This window comes from Salvelinus fontinalis, chromosome 6, assembly GCF_029448725.1.
Source record: "Salvelinus fontinalis isolate EN_2023a chromosome 6, ASM2944872v1, whole genome shotgun sequence".
Lineage (NCBI taxonomy): Eukaryota > Metazoa > Chordata > Actinopteri > Salmoniformes > Salmonidae > Salvelinus > Salvelinus fontinalis.
In genome coordinates, this window is record NC_074670.1 from 44113956 (window position 1) to 44136820 (window position 22865).

The 22865-nt window shown below is 47.3% G+C and overlaps 1 protein-coding gene across 3 annotated transcripts in view; it reads right to left on the reverse strand.

Moving 5' to 3' along the window:
• Positions 1-278: 278 nt before the first annotated feature.
• slit3 (slit homolog 3 (Drosophila)) overlaps positions 279-22865 on the reverse strand; it is a 202339-nt gene continuing 179752 nt past the window's right edge. For 2 of the 3 annotated variants that reach the window (XM_055926546.1, XM_055926548.1), the window contains 10 exons: positions 22521-22660; positions 20273-20296; positions 18901-18994; positions 18290-18427; positions 17454-17694; positions 10362-10492; positions 3404-3558; positions 2877-3165; positions 2436-2641; positions 279-2251 (listed from right to left, as the gene is read on the reverse strand). In XM_055926546.1, coding sequence (XP_055782521.1) covers positions 2010-2251; positions 2436-2641; positions 2877-3165; positions 3404-3558; positions 10362-10492; positions 17454-17694; positions 18290-18427; positions 18901-18994; positions 20273-20296; positions 22521-22660 — 1660 coding nt within the window. In that variant the 3' untranslated portion in view covers positions 279-2009. The remainder of the gene's footprint in view (positions 2252-2435; positions 2642-2876; positions 3166-3403; positions 3559-10361; positions 10493-17453; positions 17695-18289; positions 18428-18900; positions 18995-20272; positions 20297-22520; positions 22661-22865) is intronic. The other variant, XM_055926547.1, reaches the window with a different exon arrangement.

Here is a 22865-nt window from a genome sequence, read left to right on the forward strand (position 1 = left end):
TTTGCTTCCCTTGCATTAAATGCACCGGCGGCAACAATATCATACTCTTTATGACCAGACAGCATCAGATAGATGGCCTACACATGCAGAGACAAGAGGGGCACTGTTTCACTCGCTCGGATGCTTTCTGAGATACAATACATTCAGCCTCTTGCCAACTGAAGGAAATTTATGAAACATAGAGAGACAAAATATATTAAAAACTATTCCTTTTTTTCTTGGTAAATTTTGCATTTCTCCAGTGTTAAGTCTGTCTAATATTAACTCAAACATAGACACTAGTTTCATGGTAGTTTAATTTCAACATAATTATTCATCACTCACAAGTTCATGTTTTACCAGAAATATATCTATGTCTGGAGGATGCACCTTATAGTATGGCCAACATGATAGTTGTTATTATTATTATTATTATTACTGAATATAAGGCATCTGACATAAGATCATTTACATTGTAGAGCCTACACCTTCCATACATACAGAATCATTTAATTGAATGTTTTGAGGCATGGGGTTATTGGAGTAGTTCGAGTGAGGTACTGGGGGTATTGGAGGGTGTACTGAACTTGATCACTGCCAAACTCACAATGGAAAGAATATTTGCTAACACTGTATTTGACATGTACTGCACTCTATAACAGTATCAATATGTGCTAATAAAATAATATACAATTCAAGTGTTACCAAATATTTTCTGACTGACTGTGATGATACCTCAAATCCTATGGTAAACACATGTTTACAAAGTAAACAAAACAGTAGTTATGGGCTTCATCTATGCATTTAATAGTGTTAGTAGTAATGGACGGTTATGATTTGAGTCCAACAATGATTTCGCAGGCCAGGGTAGGCCAAGCATTATAAAGTCCTTTTCCATCTGAGCTGTGACCACCGACACAACAAGTTCTCATTCGGAGGATTCTAGAACACCAAGTTATTTCGCTGAATGACTCCAGAACGCCAGGGCAAACTACATGACTGGATCTAGATGACGTTTCTATGAAGGGAACCATCGTATAATGGCAGCACGGTTATTCCGTTGCCGTATCATAAAGAAAGTTCACATTCTGTCTTGGACTGTCAGTCTCTCACATGCAATCGTGCAAGAAACAAACACGTTACAGAATCTCAGGAGAACTTCACTGGCTGACAGACTCTGTCTAGAAGACATCTATAGAAGCCATCTTGGCCCATCCCAGTGAGCACAAGCCATAGAGAATATGTATTTTCAACCAGAAATACATATTTTGAACGTCTTTTTAGCCCAAAATATTTATTTTCAACATCTGTTGCTCAATGTGGTTGTATTCTAGAATCTCTGATGTGAAACAGCGGACAAATATAAATCAACAACAACAATGTAAATGGGATTCCTATGGCACAAAGTAACAATCACTGTTTGCAAGCTCCGTGGATAAGAGTTCATATCCTCTAGAGAGAGCTCAGCTAGCTCTGTGGTGGGGATGAAGTCCATTATAAAGCTGGGGAGCAAAGTGGGACAGTTCCTTTGTTTGCCTCCATAGCTGAAGATGAGAAAAAGACTGCCTTCCTCTTCTTTATGTCTCGGGAGATGCAGCACCAACTCCTCCTTCCCTTCGCAGCCTTTTCGTACAACTCGCTGTCTCACTGTCCCGCTCCACATTTAAAGTGTCCAAAGACTCCCCTACCGTATCAACACGTACACACACATGCAATAATACACTGAGCAAATAAAAACCATGGGTTAGGTTATAACGTTACATTTATATAGATTTATACATACATATAAATTCATATACTTTCAGGAATGTTAATCTTTTTTTTTTTTTTTCTTAAGGTACAAAATAACTTCTCATATGACAATAATATTCGACATATTAAAAACAATTATCAAGTCTCTTCTTTAAAAAAAAAAAAATCCCATAATAAAAATAAGTTCTATGTTTTATTTTACAATATATTTTATTTTTGCTCTCTGGCAGCAGGTCCCTTGTTTTGTTTGTGGTTGTTTCCATGGCGATGACATGATATTACAACGGGCACTTGGCACAGCCACACTCCAGGGTGGTCTCCATCTCCTCAGAGTACGAGGATCCGTCGGTGCACTTGAAGACCACTTTCCGCCTCCGGCTCTTGGATGGGGTGCAGCAGAAGCCTCCGTCGCAGGCGCGGGGACACTCCACCCGGGGGATCTTACTGGTGGAGGTGCACGTCTTCATGGGCTGGTGCCGCTTCAGCAGCTCACGCACCACCTCTCCCTGGCACGCCGGTTCTGTGAGGGGGGCAATCAGAAAGGTTCACTGTCACTATAGCATCTGATTTTATTAATGGTTTATTTTAGATTGCCAACTGAAGAATTGTATATCATTCCTATGGACCTCTGAGAATCAAGTTTCTATATACAATAAAATGTCCATACATCAGCATGACAGTTTCTGTGTGTGTGTTCCTCTCACCTGCGTCACAGGTAGGGCCAGTGTAGCCCGGCTGGCAATGGCAGGAGGGCTCCCCGCTCTCTGTGACCCTACACTCCCCGTGTCCACACTGGTGTCCTTTACAAGCTTGGGGCTCCTCTCTCCTGTCACAGTACTGCCCTGTGTAGCCGTCAGCACAATGACAACTGTAGGACGACGCCTTAGGCACACACAGCCCATGGACACACCTGGAACAAAGAGATTTAGACAATATGAGGAATGTTAATGTGTGTGTGTGTTTGTGTGTAAAATGTACCCACGCTGAGTACATATTATTCATATTTAATAATATTATTATTATTAAAAGTATGAGTTTTTATCTGTGTGAATGTAACGTGTTGAAGACACTGCCTCAAGCTACGATTAATTCATTCTGAATTAGTTATGACTAAAGGCCTATGAGGTGTCCTGTATAGGCCATACCTGCTGCTCTGACAGGGGCTAGGGGCAATCCTCTGGTCACAGAGGGGTCCGCTGCGGCTGGGTGGGCACTCACAGGACACACCCGTCTCCCCCCTCTGTCTGCAGGCGCCCTGGGCACACACGCTGCAAGAGTGGCAGCCTGGCAGGATGCCTTCTAACCCGCGCAGCGCTGCCCCCAGATCCTGGAGCTCTCCGTTGATCCTGACGTTGTGGATGCAGCCGTTGAAGGCCTGGGGGCTGCGATCGGGACCTGAACGCAGTCCGGACGCCATTACCGCTGAGGGCACACCTGGAGGGGAGGAGGAGGTGGAGGAGGAGGGATGGAAGAATTAAGGGGTTAGATCATTCTGACATTCTGGTTTGATGCGCTGACATTTTGTGAACTGTAAATGCAAACCAAAAAACATGCTTATGAGACAATATCTTTAAGTATCCTCAAAATCAGTAGGTATGCGTAGTGGTGTTTCTTTGTTGTACATAAGGTAATGGTGTGTACAGGTGTGTGTACTATATGGGTTTCTGCTTACCTCCTATGTAGAGCTGTGTGTTGTGGTCCACAGAGGGCTGGCGGGGCAGCTTGCCCAGGCTCTTGGGGGATCCCTTGTCCACCACCAGGCTCAGAGAGTGGTTCTGAATCAGGAGCTCCACCGTGTGGAATAGACCGTCACTCACAGACTCAACACTGCAGCGAGAGAGAGAGAGAGAGACAGGAAGACATTTAAAAACGTGGTTCAACAACACTGCACAGAGACAGGGAAAGAGAGGGGACACAGGGCAATAGCAACACATGGTAGGAATATAGGAGTTTTTATAGCATAGGAGAAAAACATCTATTCAAATTCAGTAGAAAAGGAGACTTGGAATGGCCTCATACAATAAACATAGCTGGTTTCTCTATAGGATCTCACACATTATTCTGTGGCAGTTGAATTGTTACAGAGCACTCGTTTGGTGTTATTAAGGAGAGCAGGGTGTTTAAAGCGTTTGCTGGCCGTGATTCTAGGCAGCCATGCGGTTTGAGACCTCTCACACACGTACTGTGTGGAGGGCGAGAGCTCTGTGAGCGTAGGGACACGTATCCCTCTGGACCTGTGAACAGTAGCAGCACTCTGGAGGAGACCAGTGTGTGTGTCCTCCGGAGAGCCTTTCGCACTACTCATGTTTAAACCATGGCAGGGCACCTCCTCACCCAGCCCGCAAAAACCTCCCCGCGCCAGCAAACTCCAACTGGAATAGCAAGCTATGATGCTGGTGGGTTCAGGCTGAGCCAGATGATTTTGGCCCTCACAATGATAATAGGCCTGTTGCCGCTGGACTGCTCCAGTTCCCACACTGGCTGACTGGCTGACTGCTGAGTACAGAACAGGCTGTACTGCCTCTGGGCTCTGGGCCCGCCTGGTTACTGTTGGGTAATTGTGTTTGGTCTAAGGGCTGATACAACAGTAGCCTGGGGTATGAGGTCGTAACCCCGCTGGACCTTGGGAGGGGAGGAGAGTTGAGGAGGGGGTAGATGCAGTGATTTGAGGTTAGGCTACAAGGCTCTGACTCAGGGTGAAGGGGTAGATGAGTCCAGGCTGAGGGGTAGATGGGGTCAGAGTAGAGTGGTATATGGGGTCAGAGTAGAGCGGCAGATGGGTCATGTTAAGGGGTAGATGGGGTCAGAGTAGAGGGGTAGATGGGACTGGATTAGAGGGGTAAATGGGTCATGTTGAGGGGTAGATGGAGTCAGAGTAGAGGGGTAGATGGGGTCAGAGTAGAAGGGTAGATGAGGTCAGAGTAGAGGGGTAGATGGGGCCGGATTAGAGGGGCAGTTGGGTCATGTTGAGGGGTAGATGGGGTCAGGCTGATCAGCCCTAAGGCCGTCACTGGTATGGACGTTATTCCTGGAGAGGAGACAGGCAACTACATTACAGACAGCTAGAGACAGTGGTTTGGCAGGGATAGAGCGGGGACGGGAGAGAGAGAGAGGGAGAGAGAGAAAGAGATATAGGGAGAGAGAAAGAGAGAGAGAGAGCGAGCGAGAGACCAATGGGTATGGGTGGTGAAATTGATTGCAGCTCTTTCCCTCAACTTCTCCTCTCAGCCCAAAACTAACTCTTCCTATCCTTACCCCAAGAAATGTTTTTGTTCCAAAAACATAAACGAGAGAAGAACCCACTCTCGCCGCTGTTGGCTTGTGGTCTTCTCCAAAAACAGCATACCATCAGGGGAGTTTAGCAAGGCTCCTCCCCCCTACTGCCAGCTCTCCTATTGGCTGATGGTTGAAAACATTTGATTGACACTTCCCGCAGTGGTTCAATGACCGTATTATTACAATTAACAGCCAGTAGAAAAGTACTGTGAGTTCTGGAGGTGGGCCCAGAACACAGGCAGCTAGAGTCCTGACTGCTGCCTCCATACAGGCCAACACACTGCCAAGACAAAGACCAGCAGTAAAACTAGATAATCAGCACGCTGTTCACCCGTAGGTCAAGTGTGTGAGGACTTTAGCACAACACAGCTGAGAGGACAGGTAAAGGACACAACCCCTACACAGCTCAGCAATTGGCCAACGTGGTTTCAGTAAAAAAAGGTATTTGCTCAACAAAGGGCCAACACAGACGCAGGCAGGCAGCATGTATGGTTTGCATTACGGGCCCGTAATTCAATTCCAGTCTGAAAACAAGGCTTTTGCGACCAACACAATGCTAGGCCTGCTGCAAAGACCCCCTTCTGCCTTCCTGTCCTCCATTCAAAATGTAAATACCACCATGGAAGTCCGGCTTTATTACACTTTAATGACATTTTCATCTAGTGTCTGTGGTTTTGACAGCCGTCTTTCATTACGCGGCAATGTGAAAGCCCACATCCTCGCCAAAGGGGGAGTAGCAGGGAAGAACAGGGTTTTGGGTTGGAGGCAAAGAGGTCTAGGAAAAATGTCAAGAGATTTATTTCTGTTTTTATCTCTTTCAAATGACAACTCTGACAACAAGGTGATAATGGTCTCTGGGGGAAAAGTGTGAAGTAATACTAGGTGTTAAATAGAGGAGCTCACATCCTGGTATGAAGTCATATGACCACAGAGGGGCAGCAGAGCTCTAGCTTATAACAAGGTGAATCATGTAGCTCAGCCCTCCAGCCTTTGCCAATATTGGGTTTTGTCTGTGTTTTGACAAGCTGAAGTTTTCCAGAGGCAATGATATTTTTTGGAGGGGGATGCGGGGTCTTTGATGTGTGCCCAGCCTGCGTATTAGCTTAAAGCGGCCCATTATGGAATTCAATAAAAACAAACAGAAAGCCGTGGCAGATTTCAGCAGCAGTCCCCTGCAAGTCGACCGGGGAAAATCAATTTCCTGTCAGCCGAGAATCAAATACTCTGTTTTCCTCTCGCAACCAAACCGCATTAGAAATGACACATACACTAACTTTGAAACAATTACCGGTTGCCTTTATCTGAGTAAAGATACCTTGAACCAGCTTCCCTGTAGACCCTATTTACATTTTAAAATGAAATTAGCCAGAACTATCATTTGCTTACAATGTAGCAATAACCCGACTAGCTTGTTTAGTGTATGTAGTCTGAGGAATGGGGGGGATGTTGTTTGGCTGCCTGGCTGGCTCCTCTTAGGGATAGCTAGGTCTAACTGCAGCTATCTAAACCATCTTAACGGGTGGGGGTAGCTAGGTGGAAACATAACAGCTATGCCCTTGAAAGGACTTGACTCTAGCTTCCCAGAGACCGGATGCTAAACATGGTCTAAACACGCTGGTCTCATGGTCTTCTTTATGGTGCTTGCCAGTGCTGCTGCATTCTCTAGCCAGATGACACACTCCATTCTCCTGACCTCTGTGGAACACTTTCTGCCTCCCAATTGTCAATTATCCCCTGTATAGTGCACTACTTTTGACCAGGTTTCACCGGGAGGCCCATCTCTCAGTGACCAGTGATCAATGGGAGGCCCATCTCATACCCAGCGGTCTCTCTCTCTCTCTCTCGCTCTCTTTCTCCCCCTCTCTCTTTCTTTCTTTCTCTCCTCCACTCACTCTCTCGATCTCCTCTCTGCACCCTCTACTAGTAGCCCCACTTTGTTCCCATGCTACCTGTCCCCCCCTCTTTCTTTCTTTCTTTCTTTCTTTCTTTCTTTCTTTCTTTCTTTCTTTCTTTCTTTCTTTCTTTCTTTCTTTCTTTCTTTCTTTCCTCCGCTCACTCTCTCGATCTCCTCTCTGCACCCTCTACCAGTAGCCCCACTTTGTTCCCATGCTGCCTGTCCTCTCCTCTATTCTCCTCTCCTGTCTTCTCTCCTTTGTGACTCAGCCCTTAAAGACTCTCCACTCTGCTCTGATGTGACACTCGGCTCACAAAGAGACATATTCGGCTGATGCTGAGTGGAGCATAGAAAAGCAACAGAGAGAAGAGAGAGAGACACTCTGACCCCTCTATAGGCTCTTCTCCGCAGCTCTAAATCAAAGTTTCATGGCAGGCAAGGGCTGGCTCCTTTTGAAGGGCGCCAATACAGATACTGTAGGGTGTGTCCCAAACGGCACCCTATTCCCTACATAGTGCACTACTTTTGACCAGAGCCCTATGGGTCCTGGACAAAAGTAATGCAATTTATAGGGAATAGGGTGCCATTTGGGATGTGCAGCCTAGGTGTGGCAGTGAGATTGCGGAACCTAGAAAGGGTGGGAGGGAGTTGGGTAGCAAATTGAAACGCTCTCGTTCAATTTTCTGTGATGTTTTTATGCCCCTTTCCTTCCATACTTCTTCTCTCCCTCTATCCCTCTCTCCTGAATAACAGCAGACGTGGTCCCTTAAACTAATAGAAGGATTACTGTGGCATTTGGTAAAGGGCAGGACATTAACACACAGTGAGGACCCGGGCATTCATCAGATGGTAATGAGGCCTCTCGGGTGGGGAAAGGGCCTCTCCCTTGCTGCCTCCATCTCATCTCATCCCTCTCTCTCCTTCTCTCTCTTTTCCTCCCCCGTCGTGTGAGGCAGGTTAGATCTGGACAGATGAGTGCTTCACACCCCACCTTCCCTTCAGACAGACACTTGACCAGACCACCCTCCGTTCACCCATGCTTCTCTTTCCGGTTTTTCTCACCACTCACTCCTCCTCAACCTCCACCCTTCACCTCTTCTCCTCCTCTCCTTGCTGAAGCTGTCTCTCCTCCAGTCTTCTCCCCCCCCCCCCCCCCCCCCCCCCCCCAGTGCAGGCTGCGGTGCTGCAGGGCAGGGAGACCTGCAGGCAGGCAGAAGGAGCTGCAGGAGTGGAAACATCCCCTTCCTCCCACCCCGCTCCCACCGCGTCTTTATGACCCAACGTCCATTTGAAGTCGCTCTCCCGCCGAGAGCCGCTGAGGAATGTAGCGACCGCAACCACCACCACTCTCTTTCTCTCTCTGAAGGTGAACATCCTCAAAGCTCAACTCACAGTCCATCCACATCTATGCATCATCGGGCGGGAGCTGTGTAAAATTGAGGCCCTGGCTGGAAGTGAGGCCTGCTGCTCCTCACAGTTAATGTTAATGCTAACCATCACAGGGAGAACTCAGGAACGCGCTGGGTGCTGTGTACTCTGGGCTCTGTCGTAGACCATGTCCCAGTAATGGGAGGGGACAGGGGTAATTCCCCTCCTCACTTTCCCGTCCTGTCTCCTCTTGCTCACCCCATCCCTGCTCCCTGCATCACTCCCTCTGCACCCCAAAGACAATGGGGCAAAGCGCTGCCAAAGCCACAAAACGCTACGTCACTCTGGGGGAAAAGGGACTAATGAGGGGGAGAGTCTGCAGATCCAGAACAAAATGAGGAAGCCATGACGCATCAGACAGGCCTGGGTCTGGAGCTGGGGTTGGGGCTGGGAGACAGGCCTGGGGCTGGAGCTGGGGTTGGGGCTGGGAGACAGGCCTGGGACTGGAGCTGGGGTTGGGGCTGGGAGACAGGCCTGGGGCTGGAGCTGGGTTTGGGGCTGGGAGACAGGCCTGGGGCTGGAGCTGGGGTTGGGGCTGGGAGACAGGCCTGGGGCTGGAGCTGGGGTTGGGGCTGATAGACAGGCCTGGGGCTGGAGCTGGTTATAGAGCTGGGGCTTGGATATGATTTCAAACCAAAACCATGACAGGCCCATTTGCTTCAGAGTTTAAGCATCTAATTTCATTTTGAAACTGGACATGCCTTTTGATTGCTGCAAGACAAAGGAACGACTGAGATGTCCTTTCCTTCCTCCCTGCCGTTCGAAGACGACCATTTCATTACTTTGGAGGTAATAGGAGGAACACAACACGTGAAAAAGGGCCCAGTGCATGAGACGATCCCAGTCTAACAAATCACTTGGGGAGGAGTTGTTCTTTTTCACTGGGCAGCTCTTTGATGGGTCGATCGATACCCTACCTCCCTCTCTCTCTCCCTCCCTCCTTCCCTGCCTCCTCTCCTCCCTGCCTCGGGGTAGCAGCTAAAAGTCTCTCTAAACAGCACAGGGGAATGGCCAGATGACGTTTGGATCAATAACAACAAATCCGGAGCAGACAGACAGTGGCGCTGGTCTGAGGTCAGCTCCTACGGGCTCTGTTCTCCTCCTTTCTTCTGCTCTGGGCTTTCTTAAGCCCTTGTTCAAAATCTCACTGACTGCCTATGTCGGCTGTTATAATGGTCTTTATTTAGCTGTTATAGAGGCCTTACGAACGCATACATGGATGTGTGTACAGTAAAGTGTTAACTGCGCTCCCCTACTCTGTGTAGCACAGGGTTATAACACCACAGTAAAGGAACCACAGCCCTTCTGTGTTAGCATGCTGGGCTGGAGATAGGGACTAGCGGGGACAGACTCAACAAACTCCTCAGTGCCCCGTCTGTCTTGGGAGAGCAGAGTTTTTTTGTTTGTGAGGAGCTCCACTGAGCATAACCTCGTAGCCGGGTCTAGATGGATGTGGTTGCTACTCAGAGGCCAGAGAGAGAGAGAGAGAGAGCGAGAGCGAGAGAGAGAGCGAGAGACAGAGAGAAAGAGAGCGAGAGAGAGAGAGAGAGACAGAGAGTGAGCAGTGAGCAGTGTGTGTGCTTGCATTAGAACGGTGGGAGCTGCAGCCAGAGGGAAAGAGAAGCAGGTCATGTAAAAGTGGAGCTGGTTTTATGATATGCCACAGAGTTAGAGGGATCACGCGTTAAGCTGGTCAGTGCCTACATGGTTTACAAGGCTCTTTGGCTCCTGAGTGGCGAGATGAACGGCCGCTATTGTGTGAGGATTTCTTTGAAAACTATACTGCTGTTTGTGGAGGTGGGGCGGTAGCTAAAGTTTCTGGAAGTTGGATATTAATAGTTTTTGTGTATATTATTCTGTGAAAGTGTATGGAACCTGTAATTTCTCTCTCGCTGTGTGTGTGTGTGTGTGTGTGTGTGTGTGTGTGTGTGTGTGTGTGTGTGTGTGTGTGTGTGTGTGTGTGTGTGCGTGTGCGTGTGCGTGTGCGTGTGTGTGTGTGTGTGTGTGTGTGTGGGGGGGGGGGAGTGCTGACCTGTAGACGGTGGTCGGCGGGTAGTTAGCGATGTCGTAGATTATGCGTATGTGTCCCTGGTACAGCTCTAGAGCTAGAGGATCATGATCCTCCTTGTAGAGCAGAATACCGTTGTCCTTATCTGTAGCCACCTGTAGAGAGACAGACAGACAGAAAGAGAGAGAGAGAAGAGAAAGAGAGAAATTGAGATAGGGAGAGAAATAGACACACACAGAGAGAGAGGAACAGGCAAGAGATTCAGGGGGTATGCTAATTTGGTATAGAGCAGACCTAACCGACTCTATTAAATTAGTCAAAACAGGAAGATTTTACATCTGGCTAGAAATTAGTAAGGAAATTATCTCAACAGAGAAAAATGGCCTCGTGTGCTACCTATATCCCCCCCAATAGAATCCCCATACATTAACGATGACAGCTTCTCCATCTTAGAGGGGGAGATAAACCATTTCCAGGTTCAGGGACATGTACTAGTGTGGCGACCTAAATGCCAGAACTGGACAAGAACCCGACACCCTCAGCAAACAGGGGGACAAACACCTACCTGGAGGTGACAGCATTCCCTCTCCCAAATTCCCCCCTAGACACAACTACGACAACATAACCAACAAAAACGGGTCACAACTCCTGCAGCTTTGTCGGACGCTGCGTATGTACATAGTCAATGGTAGGTTTCGAGGGGACTCCTATGGTAGTTACACATATAGCTCATCTCTTGGCAGTAGTACTGTAGACTACTTTATCACTGACCTCAACCCAGAGTCTCTTAGAGCGTTCAAAAGGTTTCACTGTAATAGTGAAGGTGTAAACTTGGCAGTAGAAAACCTAAACAGTATATTGAACTCTCAGCTTCCCCATCAAATCTACAAATTTCAAGCAGACAACCTAAGACAATTATCAACAAATGGTTTGATGAAGAATGCAAAAACCTAAGAAAGAAATTGAGAAACCTATCCAACCAAAACATAGAGACCCAGAAAACCTGAGCCTACGCCTTCACTATGGTGAATCACTAAAACAATACAGAAATACACTACGGAAAAAGAAGGAACAGCACATCACAAATCAGCTCATAGTAATTGAAGAATCCATAGAATCTAACCACTTCTGGGAAAATTGGAAAACAACACGAAGAGTTATCTATCTAAAATGGAGATGGATAAACCGCTTCTCAAATATTTTTGGCTCTATAACAAAGAACAAACAGCAAAAATATATACATGATCAAATAAAAATCTTAGAATCAACTATTGAAGACTACCAGAACCCACTGGATTCCCAATTACATTGAATGAACCACAAGACAAAATACAAACCCTTCCAACCCAAAAAGGCCTGTGGGGTTGATGGTATTCTACATTAAATGATAAAATATACAGACCACAAATTCCAATTGGCTATACTTAAACTCTATAAAATCCTCCTCAGCTCTGGAATCTTCCCCAATATTTGGAAACAAGGCCTGATCACCCCAATCCACAAAAGTGGAAACAAATTTGACCCCAATAACTACCGGGGGATTTGTGGGATTTGTGTCAACAGCAACCTTGGAAAAGTCCTCCGCATTATCATTAAACAGCAGACTCGTACATTTCCTCAGTGAAAAGAATGTACTGAGCAAATGTCAAATTGTTTTTTTACCAAATTACCTTACGACAGACCACGTATTCACCCTGCACACTCTAATTGACAAACAAACAAACCAAAACAAAGGCAAAATCTTCTCATGCTTTGTTGATTTCAAAAAAGCTTTCTACTCAATTTGGCATGAGGGTCTGTTATACAAATTGATGGAAAGTGGTGTTTGGGGAAATACATATGACATTATAAAATCCATGTACACAAACATCAAGTGTGTGGTTAAAATTGGCAAAAATCACACACATTTCTTTCCACAGAGCCGGGGTGTGAGACAGGGATGCAGCTTAAGACCCACCCTCTTCAACATATATATCATCGAATTGGTGAGGGCACTAGAACAGTCTGCAGCACCCGGCCCCGGCCAACTAGAATCGGATGTCAACTGTTTGCTGATGATCTGGTGCTTCTGTCCCCAACCAAGGAGGGCCGACAGCAGCACCTAGATCTTCTGCACAGATTCTGTCAGACCTGGGCCCTAACAGTAGATCTCACTAAGACAAAAATAATGGTGTTCCAAAAAAGTTCAGTTGCCAGGTCAACGAATACAAATTCCATCTAGACACTACCCTAGAGCACACAAAAAACTATGAATGCCTCAGCCTAAACATCAACACCACAGGTAGCTTCCACAAAGCTGTGAACGATCTGAGAGACAAGGCAAGAAGGGCCTTCTATGCAATCAAAAGGAACATAATATTCAACATACCAATTAGGATCTGGCTAAAAATACTTGAATCAGTTATAGAACCCAATGCCCTTTATGGTTGTGAGGCCTGGGGTCTGTAAGCGCAGCAACGGCAGTAGGCTATAAGCACGAATGTTCCAAAATGCAATCAATTAGCGTGAAAACACCATTCTCGAAAGTGACCACAAATGCAATTATGAATGGAATGCCTTTATTATAAAGGTGCATTTTTATGGTGAAAATGATCTTCCCCAAACATGAAACTCTGCGTATTTATGCCAGTTAGCCGCTACACCCGTTGTAAAGAGGATTAATGTGCTTAATTTTAAGAAGTTATTTGGCCACATTAGTTGTGATGCAAACCTTATCAAAACATATAGGCCTAAGGGCTAGGCTACACGACTATGATTTGAAAAAGTCTTGCCTTACTGCACACAAGCTGGGTATCATTCACAAGTGGTAATATATCATTCACAAGTGATAGACCAATATTATGACCCATCAGACAATTTTTTATTTAATCTTGTCTTTATACAGTTGAAGTCAGAAGTTTACATATACTTAGGTTGGAGTCATTAAAACTCGTTTTTCAACCACTCCACAAATTTCTTGTTAACAAACTATAGTTTTGGCAAGTCGGTTAGGACATCAACTTTGTGCATGACACAAGCAATTTTTCCAACAATTGTTTACAGACAGATTATTTCACTGTATCACAATTCCAGTGGGTCAGAAGTTTACATACACTAAGTTGACTGTGCCTTTAAACAGCTTGGAAAATTCCAGAAAATGATGTCATGGCTTTAGAAGCTTCTGATAGGCTAATTGACATCATTTGAGTCAATTGGAGGTGTACCTGTAGATGTATTTCAAGGCCTACCTTCAAACTCAGTGCCTCTTTGCTTGACATCATGGGAAAATCAAAAGCAATCAGCCAACACCTCAGAAAAAAATAGTAGACCTCCACAAGTCTGGTTCGTCCTTGGGAACAATTTCCAAACGCCTGAAGGTACCACGTTCATCTGTACAAACAATAGCACGCAAGTATAAACACCATGGGACCACGCAGCCGTCATACCGCTCAGGAAGGAGATGCATTCTGTCTCCTAGAGATGAACGTACTTTGGTGCAAAAAGTGCAACAATCCCAGAACAACAGCAAAGAACCTTGTGAAGACGCTGGAGGAAACAGGTACAAAAGTATCTATATCCACAGTAAAACGAGTTCTATATCGACATAACCTGAAAGGCCGCTCAGCAAGGAAGAAGCCACTGTTCCAAAACCGCCATAAAAAAGCCAGACAACGGTTTGCAACTGCACATGGGGACAAAAATGATACTTTTTGGAGAAATGTCCTCTGGTCTGATGAAACAAAAATAGAACTGTTTGGCCGTAATGACCATCATTATGTTTGGAGGAAAAAGGGGGAGGCTTGCAAGCCGAAGAACACCATCCCAACCGTGAAGCACGGGGGTGGCAGCATCATGTTGTGGGGGTGCTTTGCTGCAGGAGGGCCTGGTGCACTTCACAAAATAGATGGCATCATGAGGCAGGAAAATTATGTGTTCAGTGTATGTACATTTCTGACCCACTGGGAATGTGATGAAAGAAATAAAAGCTGAAATAAATCATTCTCTCTACTATTATTCTGACATTTCACATTCTTAAAATAAAGTGGTGATCCTAACTGACCTAAGACAGGGGAAAAAATACAGGTCATCCCTATGCAATTAAATAACGAATGTAGGACGCTTTTCCCATAGATCATTTTCATGCCAGCCAGGTAGGCTATACTACTGTTGTAAAGAGAAGCAATGTGCTTAATATTAGGAAAGTTGAGAAATAAAAATAGCAGGCCTAGCCTATAGAAAGCTGATGGGATCCTCCTCTTTTTAATAGAAGCCATCAACACTTTTTTTTCAATGTGTATTGTCTGGTCTATAGAAATGTTGCTTAACATGAGCTCATGGGCTCTCATGAAGTGTTTGATTAGATTTTCGATTACATTTGCATTGATGTTAGTGATTAGAGGGACAATAGAGTGCTGAGTACCAGGCAGTTAGCAAGTTTAGTAGGCAATTAAGGACCACCGGCAGCATCAGAGCTTGGAGAAGCCTAAATTACTGTGACTTAAAGGTCACAAGGAATTTGACTGCCATCATGACTCGTGACCGGCGGTAATACGGTCACCGTACCGTAACAGCCCTAGCTGCAGCACTGAGAGAGAGAGAGAGAGAGAGAGAGAGAGAGAGAGAGAGAGACAGACAGACAGACAGACAGAGAGAGACAGAGAGAGAGAGCAGTGAATTTATGGAGAGTGGAGGCCTTTCACAGAGTCCAGCAGGACTCAATGGATTTTTCACTGGCTTGGGCTTGGTTTGGCACTGACACGAGAACCATGTGACATGAGCTGCTGCTGCTATTGGCCCCACTGACCGAGAGAGGGACCACACGCTGGAAAAAGCCAGGTGTTGGATATCAATTAGGATTCTTTCCAAAAGGGAGGAAAATATTCTGTACCTAACACTTGGGGTTACTATTCTACTGAAGCTACTCTATTTGAAATGGAAACATATGGCATTGGGGATGTTTACTTTGCTTAGTCTGCACTACAGTGTGGCTCACAACTCAAAGCGTCTTTTATTTGAAAGCGGTACTTTTCTATTTTAAGGAACTTCAAATATTCTTTTCCATGTTGCACCGTGTAACGTATTTAGAACTGCGGTAGACGACGAACCGAACACTGCTTTCGATTTCCAGGCATCATCTTGATACCTGGCCTGATGACTCCTTACTGTCCCCAGGCCACCTGTCCCAGAACTCCTATTTTCAACTCTCTAGAGACAGCAGGAGCTATAGAGACAGCAGGAGCTACTCTGAATAATCGGCTATGAAAAGCCAAGTGACATTTACTACTGAGGTGCTGACCTGTTGCACCCTCGACAACCACTGTGATTATTATTATTTGACCCTGCTGGTCATCTAGGAACATTCGAACATCTTGGCCATGTTCTGTTATAATCTCCACCCGGCACAGCCAGAAGATGACTGGCCACCCCTCATAGCCTGGTTCCTCTCTAGGTTTCTTCCTAGGTTCTGGCCTTTCTAGGGAGTTTTTCCTAGCCACCGTGCTTCTACACCTGCATTGCTTGCTGTTTGGGGTTTTAGGCTGGGTTTCTGTACAGCACTTTGTGACATCAGCTGATGTAAGAAGGGCTTTATAAATACATTTGATCGATTGATTGATTGATAGATATTGGCAAGCTGCATTTGCTCTTGCCCATGTATCAACCTACGTACAAAAGCCACCTTTAGCACAAAGGCTAAGCCCAAGCGTTCTATTTTTACCACAGTCTTTTTAATTAACATTAGCGTGCCCCCTCGCCAACGAGCACATGAGCTCATTTGGAGGTAAGAAGCGATCCGGCGGCCGTGACTCACTCCTAGTGATTGGGCTGATAACAGTCACCACGCCGACACTCTATTACCATAATACATATCCCCCTGCGACACATTATTCATGCTAGTGAACAAAAGGTGACATTCTAATAATGTCACCATCCAACGGCTGGCTGAGAGTCCCAATAACACAGAGCTTGCATCCCAAATGGCACCCTAGTCCCTACTGAGTGCACTACAGCGCCCATAGGGTTCTGGTCAAAAGTAGTGCACTGTATGGGAATAGTGTGCCATTCTGGACGCAGACAGAGAGCGAGATAGAGAGGGATAGTTTGTCATACTAGCCCCTGAAAAAATGATCCCTCTTATACCTTTCCCAAGGGTGCTACATTCTATACTTTAAGTACTGCGATGATGGGGGATAGTGTGTAAAACACACTAGCCCTTATCAACTTTACAGTTTACAGTTTGACGTAATGGGAGGTATGATCAGTTATAGGGAGATAATAGCTAGGCTACTCATCTGCTAGTGTAAAGGATGTCATGCTGCTTACTTATCGGGTACCAATACCTCCTGATTCGGCTCTTACTGAGGCTCGAACCCAGGAAGGAGGAAACAGGGTGAGAGGGAAGGGGTGGAGTGGGGGAGAAGCAGAGGGAGGAGGAGGGGCAGTGGGAGAGGAGAGGAGGAGGAAAGGAGAGGAGGAGAGGGGGAGAGGCGAGTGAGAGGGGGAGAGGGAGGAGTACAGAGAGGAGAGCAGAAGATGGAGGAGAGGAGAGGATGGAGATGTGACAGCCAGTATTGTTGCTGCTTAGGGGTGGTACAGTACCTGTAGGGAGATGTGGGCAGAGTTAGGGGTCAGGGGTTAGGGGTGGTATAGTACCTGTTGGGAGATGTGGGCAGAGTTAGGGATCAGGGGTTAGGGGTGATATATTACCTGTAGAGAGATGTGTGCAGAGTTAGGGGTCAGGGGTTAGGGGTGGTATAGTACCTGTAGGGAGATGTGGGCCGAGTTAGGGGTCAGGGGTTAAGGTTGGTACAGTACCTGTAGGGAGATGTGGGCAGAGTTAGGGATCAGGGGTTAAGGGTGGTATAGTACCTGTAGGGAGATGTGGGCAGAGTTAGGAGTCAGGGGTTAAGGTTGGTACAGTACCTGTAGGGAGATGTGGACAGAGTTAGGGGTCAGGGGTTAAGGTTGGTACAGTACCTGTAGGGAGATGTGGGTAGAGTTAGGGGTCAGGGGTTAAGGTTGGTACAGTACCTGTAGGGAGATGTGGGTAGAGTTAGGGGTCAGGGGTTAAGGTTGGTACAGTACCTGTAGGGAGATGTGGGTAGAGTTAGGGGTCAGGGGTTAAGGTTGGTACAGTACCTGTAGGGAGATGTGGACAGAGTTGCGTATCTTGATGCTGGGCAGCTCCAGGTAGGTCTCTTTGCCCAAGAGGTGGACGGTGACGATCTTGTGGCACTTGTTTCCGGTGAAGCCTGGCAGGCAGCGACACACAGGCTCCCCTTCCACCACTAGACACTGGGCACCATTCTGACACTCTGACTGGTCACATGGGCTGGTCTGCAGCAGGATCATAGGAGGAGGGTTCTCGCAGAATAGACCACTACAGGAACACAGAGACAGAGAGGTCTGTTAATATCACACTCAATCAAGCTGCCACACACACACACACACACACACACACACACACACACACACACACACACACACACACACACACACACACACACACACACACACACACACACACACACACACACACACACAGTATATGTATGACTGCCCCTGACACATAACATCATAAGAGAGACTCTCTACGTCAAACAAAAAGGTGGCGGCCATGTTGTTTCATTGATCCTGCTGTTCGGTGGCAGACAGAGACAGTGATGCATCATGAATCTTTCCCCCCAGATCCCATCCACAGGCCCGTCCCACACTTAGCGCTATAATTAGCCATATGGAGCTTCATCTGCCTCATCACACCACCGCTCCGCACCACCCAGTACCGCAGGCCTCAGACTAGACAGCCAAATAGAGGAAAACAAAGTACCATCTGAAGCTCCTCACAGTCTGGTTATCTGTGTGTGTGTGTTTGTGTGTGTGTGTGTGTGTGCGCCGGCGCCCTCCACAGATGGCGTGACGCTGGTGCGGCACTGAGTCTCTACAATGAGTTCAGTCGGTGCTGAATGTGGACTCACCTAAAGCCCTCCTTACACACGCAGGTGTACCCGTTGACAGCGTCCACACACTCGGCCCCATGCTGACACTTGTTCTCCAGACAGTCGTTGTAGTCCTGCTCACAGTGTTGGCCCACGTAGCCGGGCAAGCACTCACACCTGACACCCACACAGGAAACAAAGGCACACAATGTTACGAAGGAAAAACTCACTCTCTCTGCCAACTGCCACCGAACTCTCTCAACTGTATTCACTCTCTCATCCTTCGGACGTATTAACGCTTAGCTACTGAACACCCTCTATTACATCACCTTAACTGCCACTGAACAGTAGGTCTTTCTAACCTATGACCTTTCCCAACTGTTACTGAACTCTCTTCCTAACATATGAAAACTGTTTTACTGCAGTAGTCTGTTACAAGTGTGACTTTAAACAGCACAGCTACCAACTCAACTACAGTTAGTTCCTTGTTCCTCAGTCATGAAAGAACAGGGTATGAAGACGGTGGAGGAACAGAACACAACAGGTTGTCCCGACGACTCCACCAGACACGGGTCACTTCCTGTGGGTTGCTACTGGTGACCTTTGAACTTGATTAGTCCCGCCCCCTCTGACAGCTGCCGGTCACTCACCTGAAGCCTTTGGCGAGGGGGATGCACTTGGAGTCATGCTGGCAGGGGTCGAAGCCTTGCATACAGTTGTCCACCACCTCCTCACATAGGTCCCCTGGGAAAACACGCACACACACACACACACACACACACACACACACACACACACACACACACACACACACACACACACACACACACACACACACACACACACACACACACACACACACACACACACACACACACACACACACACACAGTGGGAAAGATAATAGAGAGACCGTGAGATCATCGCCTAAGCTTCATTCTTCCACATACACACACTAGCTAACGTATGTCTTCATTTGACTTAGTGATATTCTAGTGCATTGCATATTTACAAGCCTAGGATCGTGAGTAACGTTTTTTTAAGAGTGTTTTTCGATTGGTCCCATTGTATTATGATGACTATTATGATGACTCCCCAAAGCACCATCATGGCTTTCTCAGCATTCAACAGTTGGGTCTTGTTTCTACTGCCGGCCTGCCTGGTCTCCCATACAGGGGGAGTTGGGGGTTGTCTTACACAGGGTATTAGCCGTGCAAACTTGAAACACATGTACTATATTGTGCTGTAATCTGCATGGAATACAGGGCTGTGGCTGCACAGATGAGGCCCCATCTGAATCCACTAAATCACTGCCTGGCCAAGTGTCCCGGTTCAATAAACCCTCTGTCCCTGTCCACCTGCTTGGCTAGTTCCCCTCCTCTAACAGGGGGGCTGCTGGGGCTCAGCCAGGCTTTCACAGCACAAGGCCTCTCCTCCTCTCCTTTATACTGACTCCCTCCCTCCCTCCCTCCCTCCCTCCCTCCCTCCCTCCCTCCCTCCCAGTACAAAGCCTCTCTGAGTCTGTCTGCGGCTGGGCTGAGGGAGAGTAGATGCAGATACTCCACAGCCTGGCCCCTGAGAGATCTTTCTCTCTTTCTCTCCCTCCCCCCTCTCTAACTCAATCTCTCCCTCCCTCCCTCCTTCCACTTCTCTCTCTATCTACTGCCAGGTCTGTTTCCCCTGCCTCTCCCTCATCCGACAGCCTCATGGTGGGGCCCTGGGGAAGTCTGCCAGCATCCCAGCAGCCGCCACTCTACAGGGGAAATCCACTCCAATTGGGTTTCGATGGTGCTCTGTGGGGAGCTGTCACAATGTGTCTGTGTCTGCCTGTTTTCATTGCTACAGGCCTGGCTCTGGTTTCGATTGGTATGGAAAACTGAAAGTCAGTGGCAAAATGAGAGTTGATATGTACTGTATTCAATATGAAAAATAAAAATTTTCCGTTTAGCTTGCAGTGTTAGTTTTACAGGGGAAACAGGAAAAATAAACCCAGAGAAGGTGTGTGGCGAGAGAGAGACTGACCTTTTCCCATATCATATCTGTCAGCTTGTAAAGGAAGAAAGAGAGAGAGGAGGATCATTTATAGATGTCACTGTGTCTCATGGTTCTGATGAACCAGAGGGTCCAGAATAATTAACCCAGATACACACGCACACACACACCAGATGGACGCCACGTCCACCCCCTGTGAGCAGGTCTGTCCTGTCGCTCTCAGAGAGCCGAGAGAACAGAGGAGAACAGCGGTGAGGAGATAGTCAGCAGAGACTGGTCATCTCACGCTGCACTGTGAGGGGCGGCAGGTAGCCTAGTGGTTAGAGCGTTGGACTAGTAACCGAAAGGTTGCAAGATCGAGTACCCGAGCTGACAAGGTAAAAATCTGTCGTTCTGCCCCTGAACAAGACAGTTAACCCACTGTTCCTCGGCCGTCATTAAAAAGAACAATTTGTTCTTAACTGCCTTGCCTAGTTAAATAAAGAAAAATAAAATAGGTCAAGCAACATGCCAATTGGACAGCCACCTAGCCCCCCCCTCCTTTTACCACTCTCTCCCTCCCTAACATCATGTTCCCAGGATCCATTGGTCCTGTGATGCAGGCCAGTGAGACACTCTCTCCCTCTAGTCCAGGGTTGCCCAATAGGGAACAGATTTTATTTGGACCCCCAAGCTAAAAAAAAAAAGAAGATTTATATGTTTTGTTTTGTTGTTGGACATACAATAACATAAAATCCCCAGGAAATCAGCTCAAAGTGAATTTAATTGAGGAACTCTGTTCCCAAGTATTCCCACGCACAAATAGAGATCCATATGTGATCCTACCCCAATGTAATCAAGGTTTGAAATTATATATTTTTTGGTCGAATACTATAACTGTTTAGACTTCTTGTGGTCAATTTGCAATGTACAAATGATTTAGAACTGTGTTCCGGCCCCCCAACCAACCTGCTAAATAAAAAAATCGTACCACGGCTGAATGTAATTGAGGACCCCTGCTCTATACTATATCCATGTAGTCACACTCTCAGGCACACACACACACACACACACACACACACACACACACACACACACACACACACACACACACACACACACACACACACACACACACACACACACACACACACACACACACACACACACACACACACACACACACACACACACACACACACACACACACACACACACAGCATCGTCTTGCTTGTGCTGGTTTAAAATAGGAAGCAGCAAAAAAAAAAAAAGACTGCTCTGTGTGGATGGCTGGATAAGGGCGGAGAGAGAAGGAGGAAAAACAGTTAGTTTAAAGGAGGCCTAATTGCTGGGTTAGCTTGTGGACTTCCCCTAGAGTCGGGCTGTGGCTGCTGCTTCACAGGGCCGCTTGGCGCTGCCCACCGCCGGCCCAGGTGCCCATATGCCCACACTGAGGGGGCAGTATGTGTAGCAGCCTGGCTGCTGGATGTCTCTCTACTGCCAGCCTCTAGCCTCATTGCCCCATACAGGCACTCTGTGTTCTTTGCTCTGGTCCTAGGGGAGGCTGGGACTGGGACGGACACGGCGAGGCCTACAATTAGGCGTGCAGCGTTAATGACAGGGTCGATGTGCGTTGGAGCAGCTGCTCAGATCAGCACCCTCCCTCCCCTGTGACAGGCAGGCGATGGCGGGTGACGGCCCATGATGCCCGACTGGGGAGGTGCCCGCCTCGCCTGCCTGCCATGCGCACTGCAGAGAGAGAGGCCACAGCCTGGCAGAGGGACAGTGGGAAAACTTCTCTCCGCCTCTCTCACCAGAACTGGCTGCCTGCACTCAGAATTGCACTGTCAGCGATTGGGCAGAGCTCACTGGACTGTGCAGGCAGGCCAGCAGGGAATCCTACCCCCCCACCCCCCCCCCCCTCCTCCCAAGGGATTTTTTGCCCTCTTTGGCTCTTTGCTCCAACGTGATTGCAACGTCATCTCCAAAGAGCAGTTTCAGGTCAATGCGGAAAAACAGTCCATTATAGGCTAGCGGAAAGAATTACTCTTTGGTTGATTTGATAAATAACTAAATGACTCACAATTGCTTTAAATGCAATTTCAGAGCAGAGGGGTTTGGAGTTTCGCCTATGTTTAAGCTGACTTTTATCTTGATGTGGTTAACTTTTTTTTTTTTTTTTTTAAGTGTATTAGAATGTATTAGAGAAGCATTAAAAGTGGGTGAGAAGCCAACGTACGGACATGGTGTGGCTCATCTCCACGGAGTAGTGTTCGGTGTGTGTGTGTGTGTCCAGTACCTGTGTAGTTGGGGGGGCAGACGCAGGTGTAGTTGTTGATGCCGTCCACACAGGTGGAGTTGTTCTCGCAGTCATTGTCCTCACAGTCATCTGGGTTCACCTCACACTGTAGACCCTCGTAGCCAGGTGGACACGTACAGCTGCCGAGGGGAGGGGAGAGGAGAGGAGAGAGAGACGATAGGGGGCACAGTTAGATAGTTAGTTAGGGAATAGGGAATAGGGGTGCCATTTCAGACACAGCCAGAGTCACAGAACCATACTGGGTACACCCTCTTTACCCTCCACATTGAGTCGGGGAAGCGTACGTTTTTTTCTTCTTCCACTTGTCAAATCCACTCTCCAGAT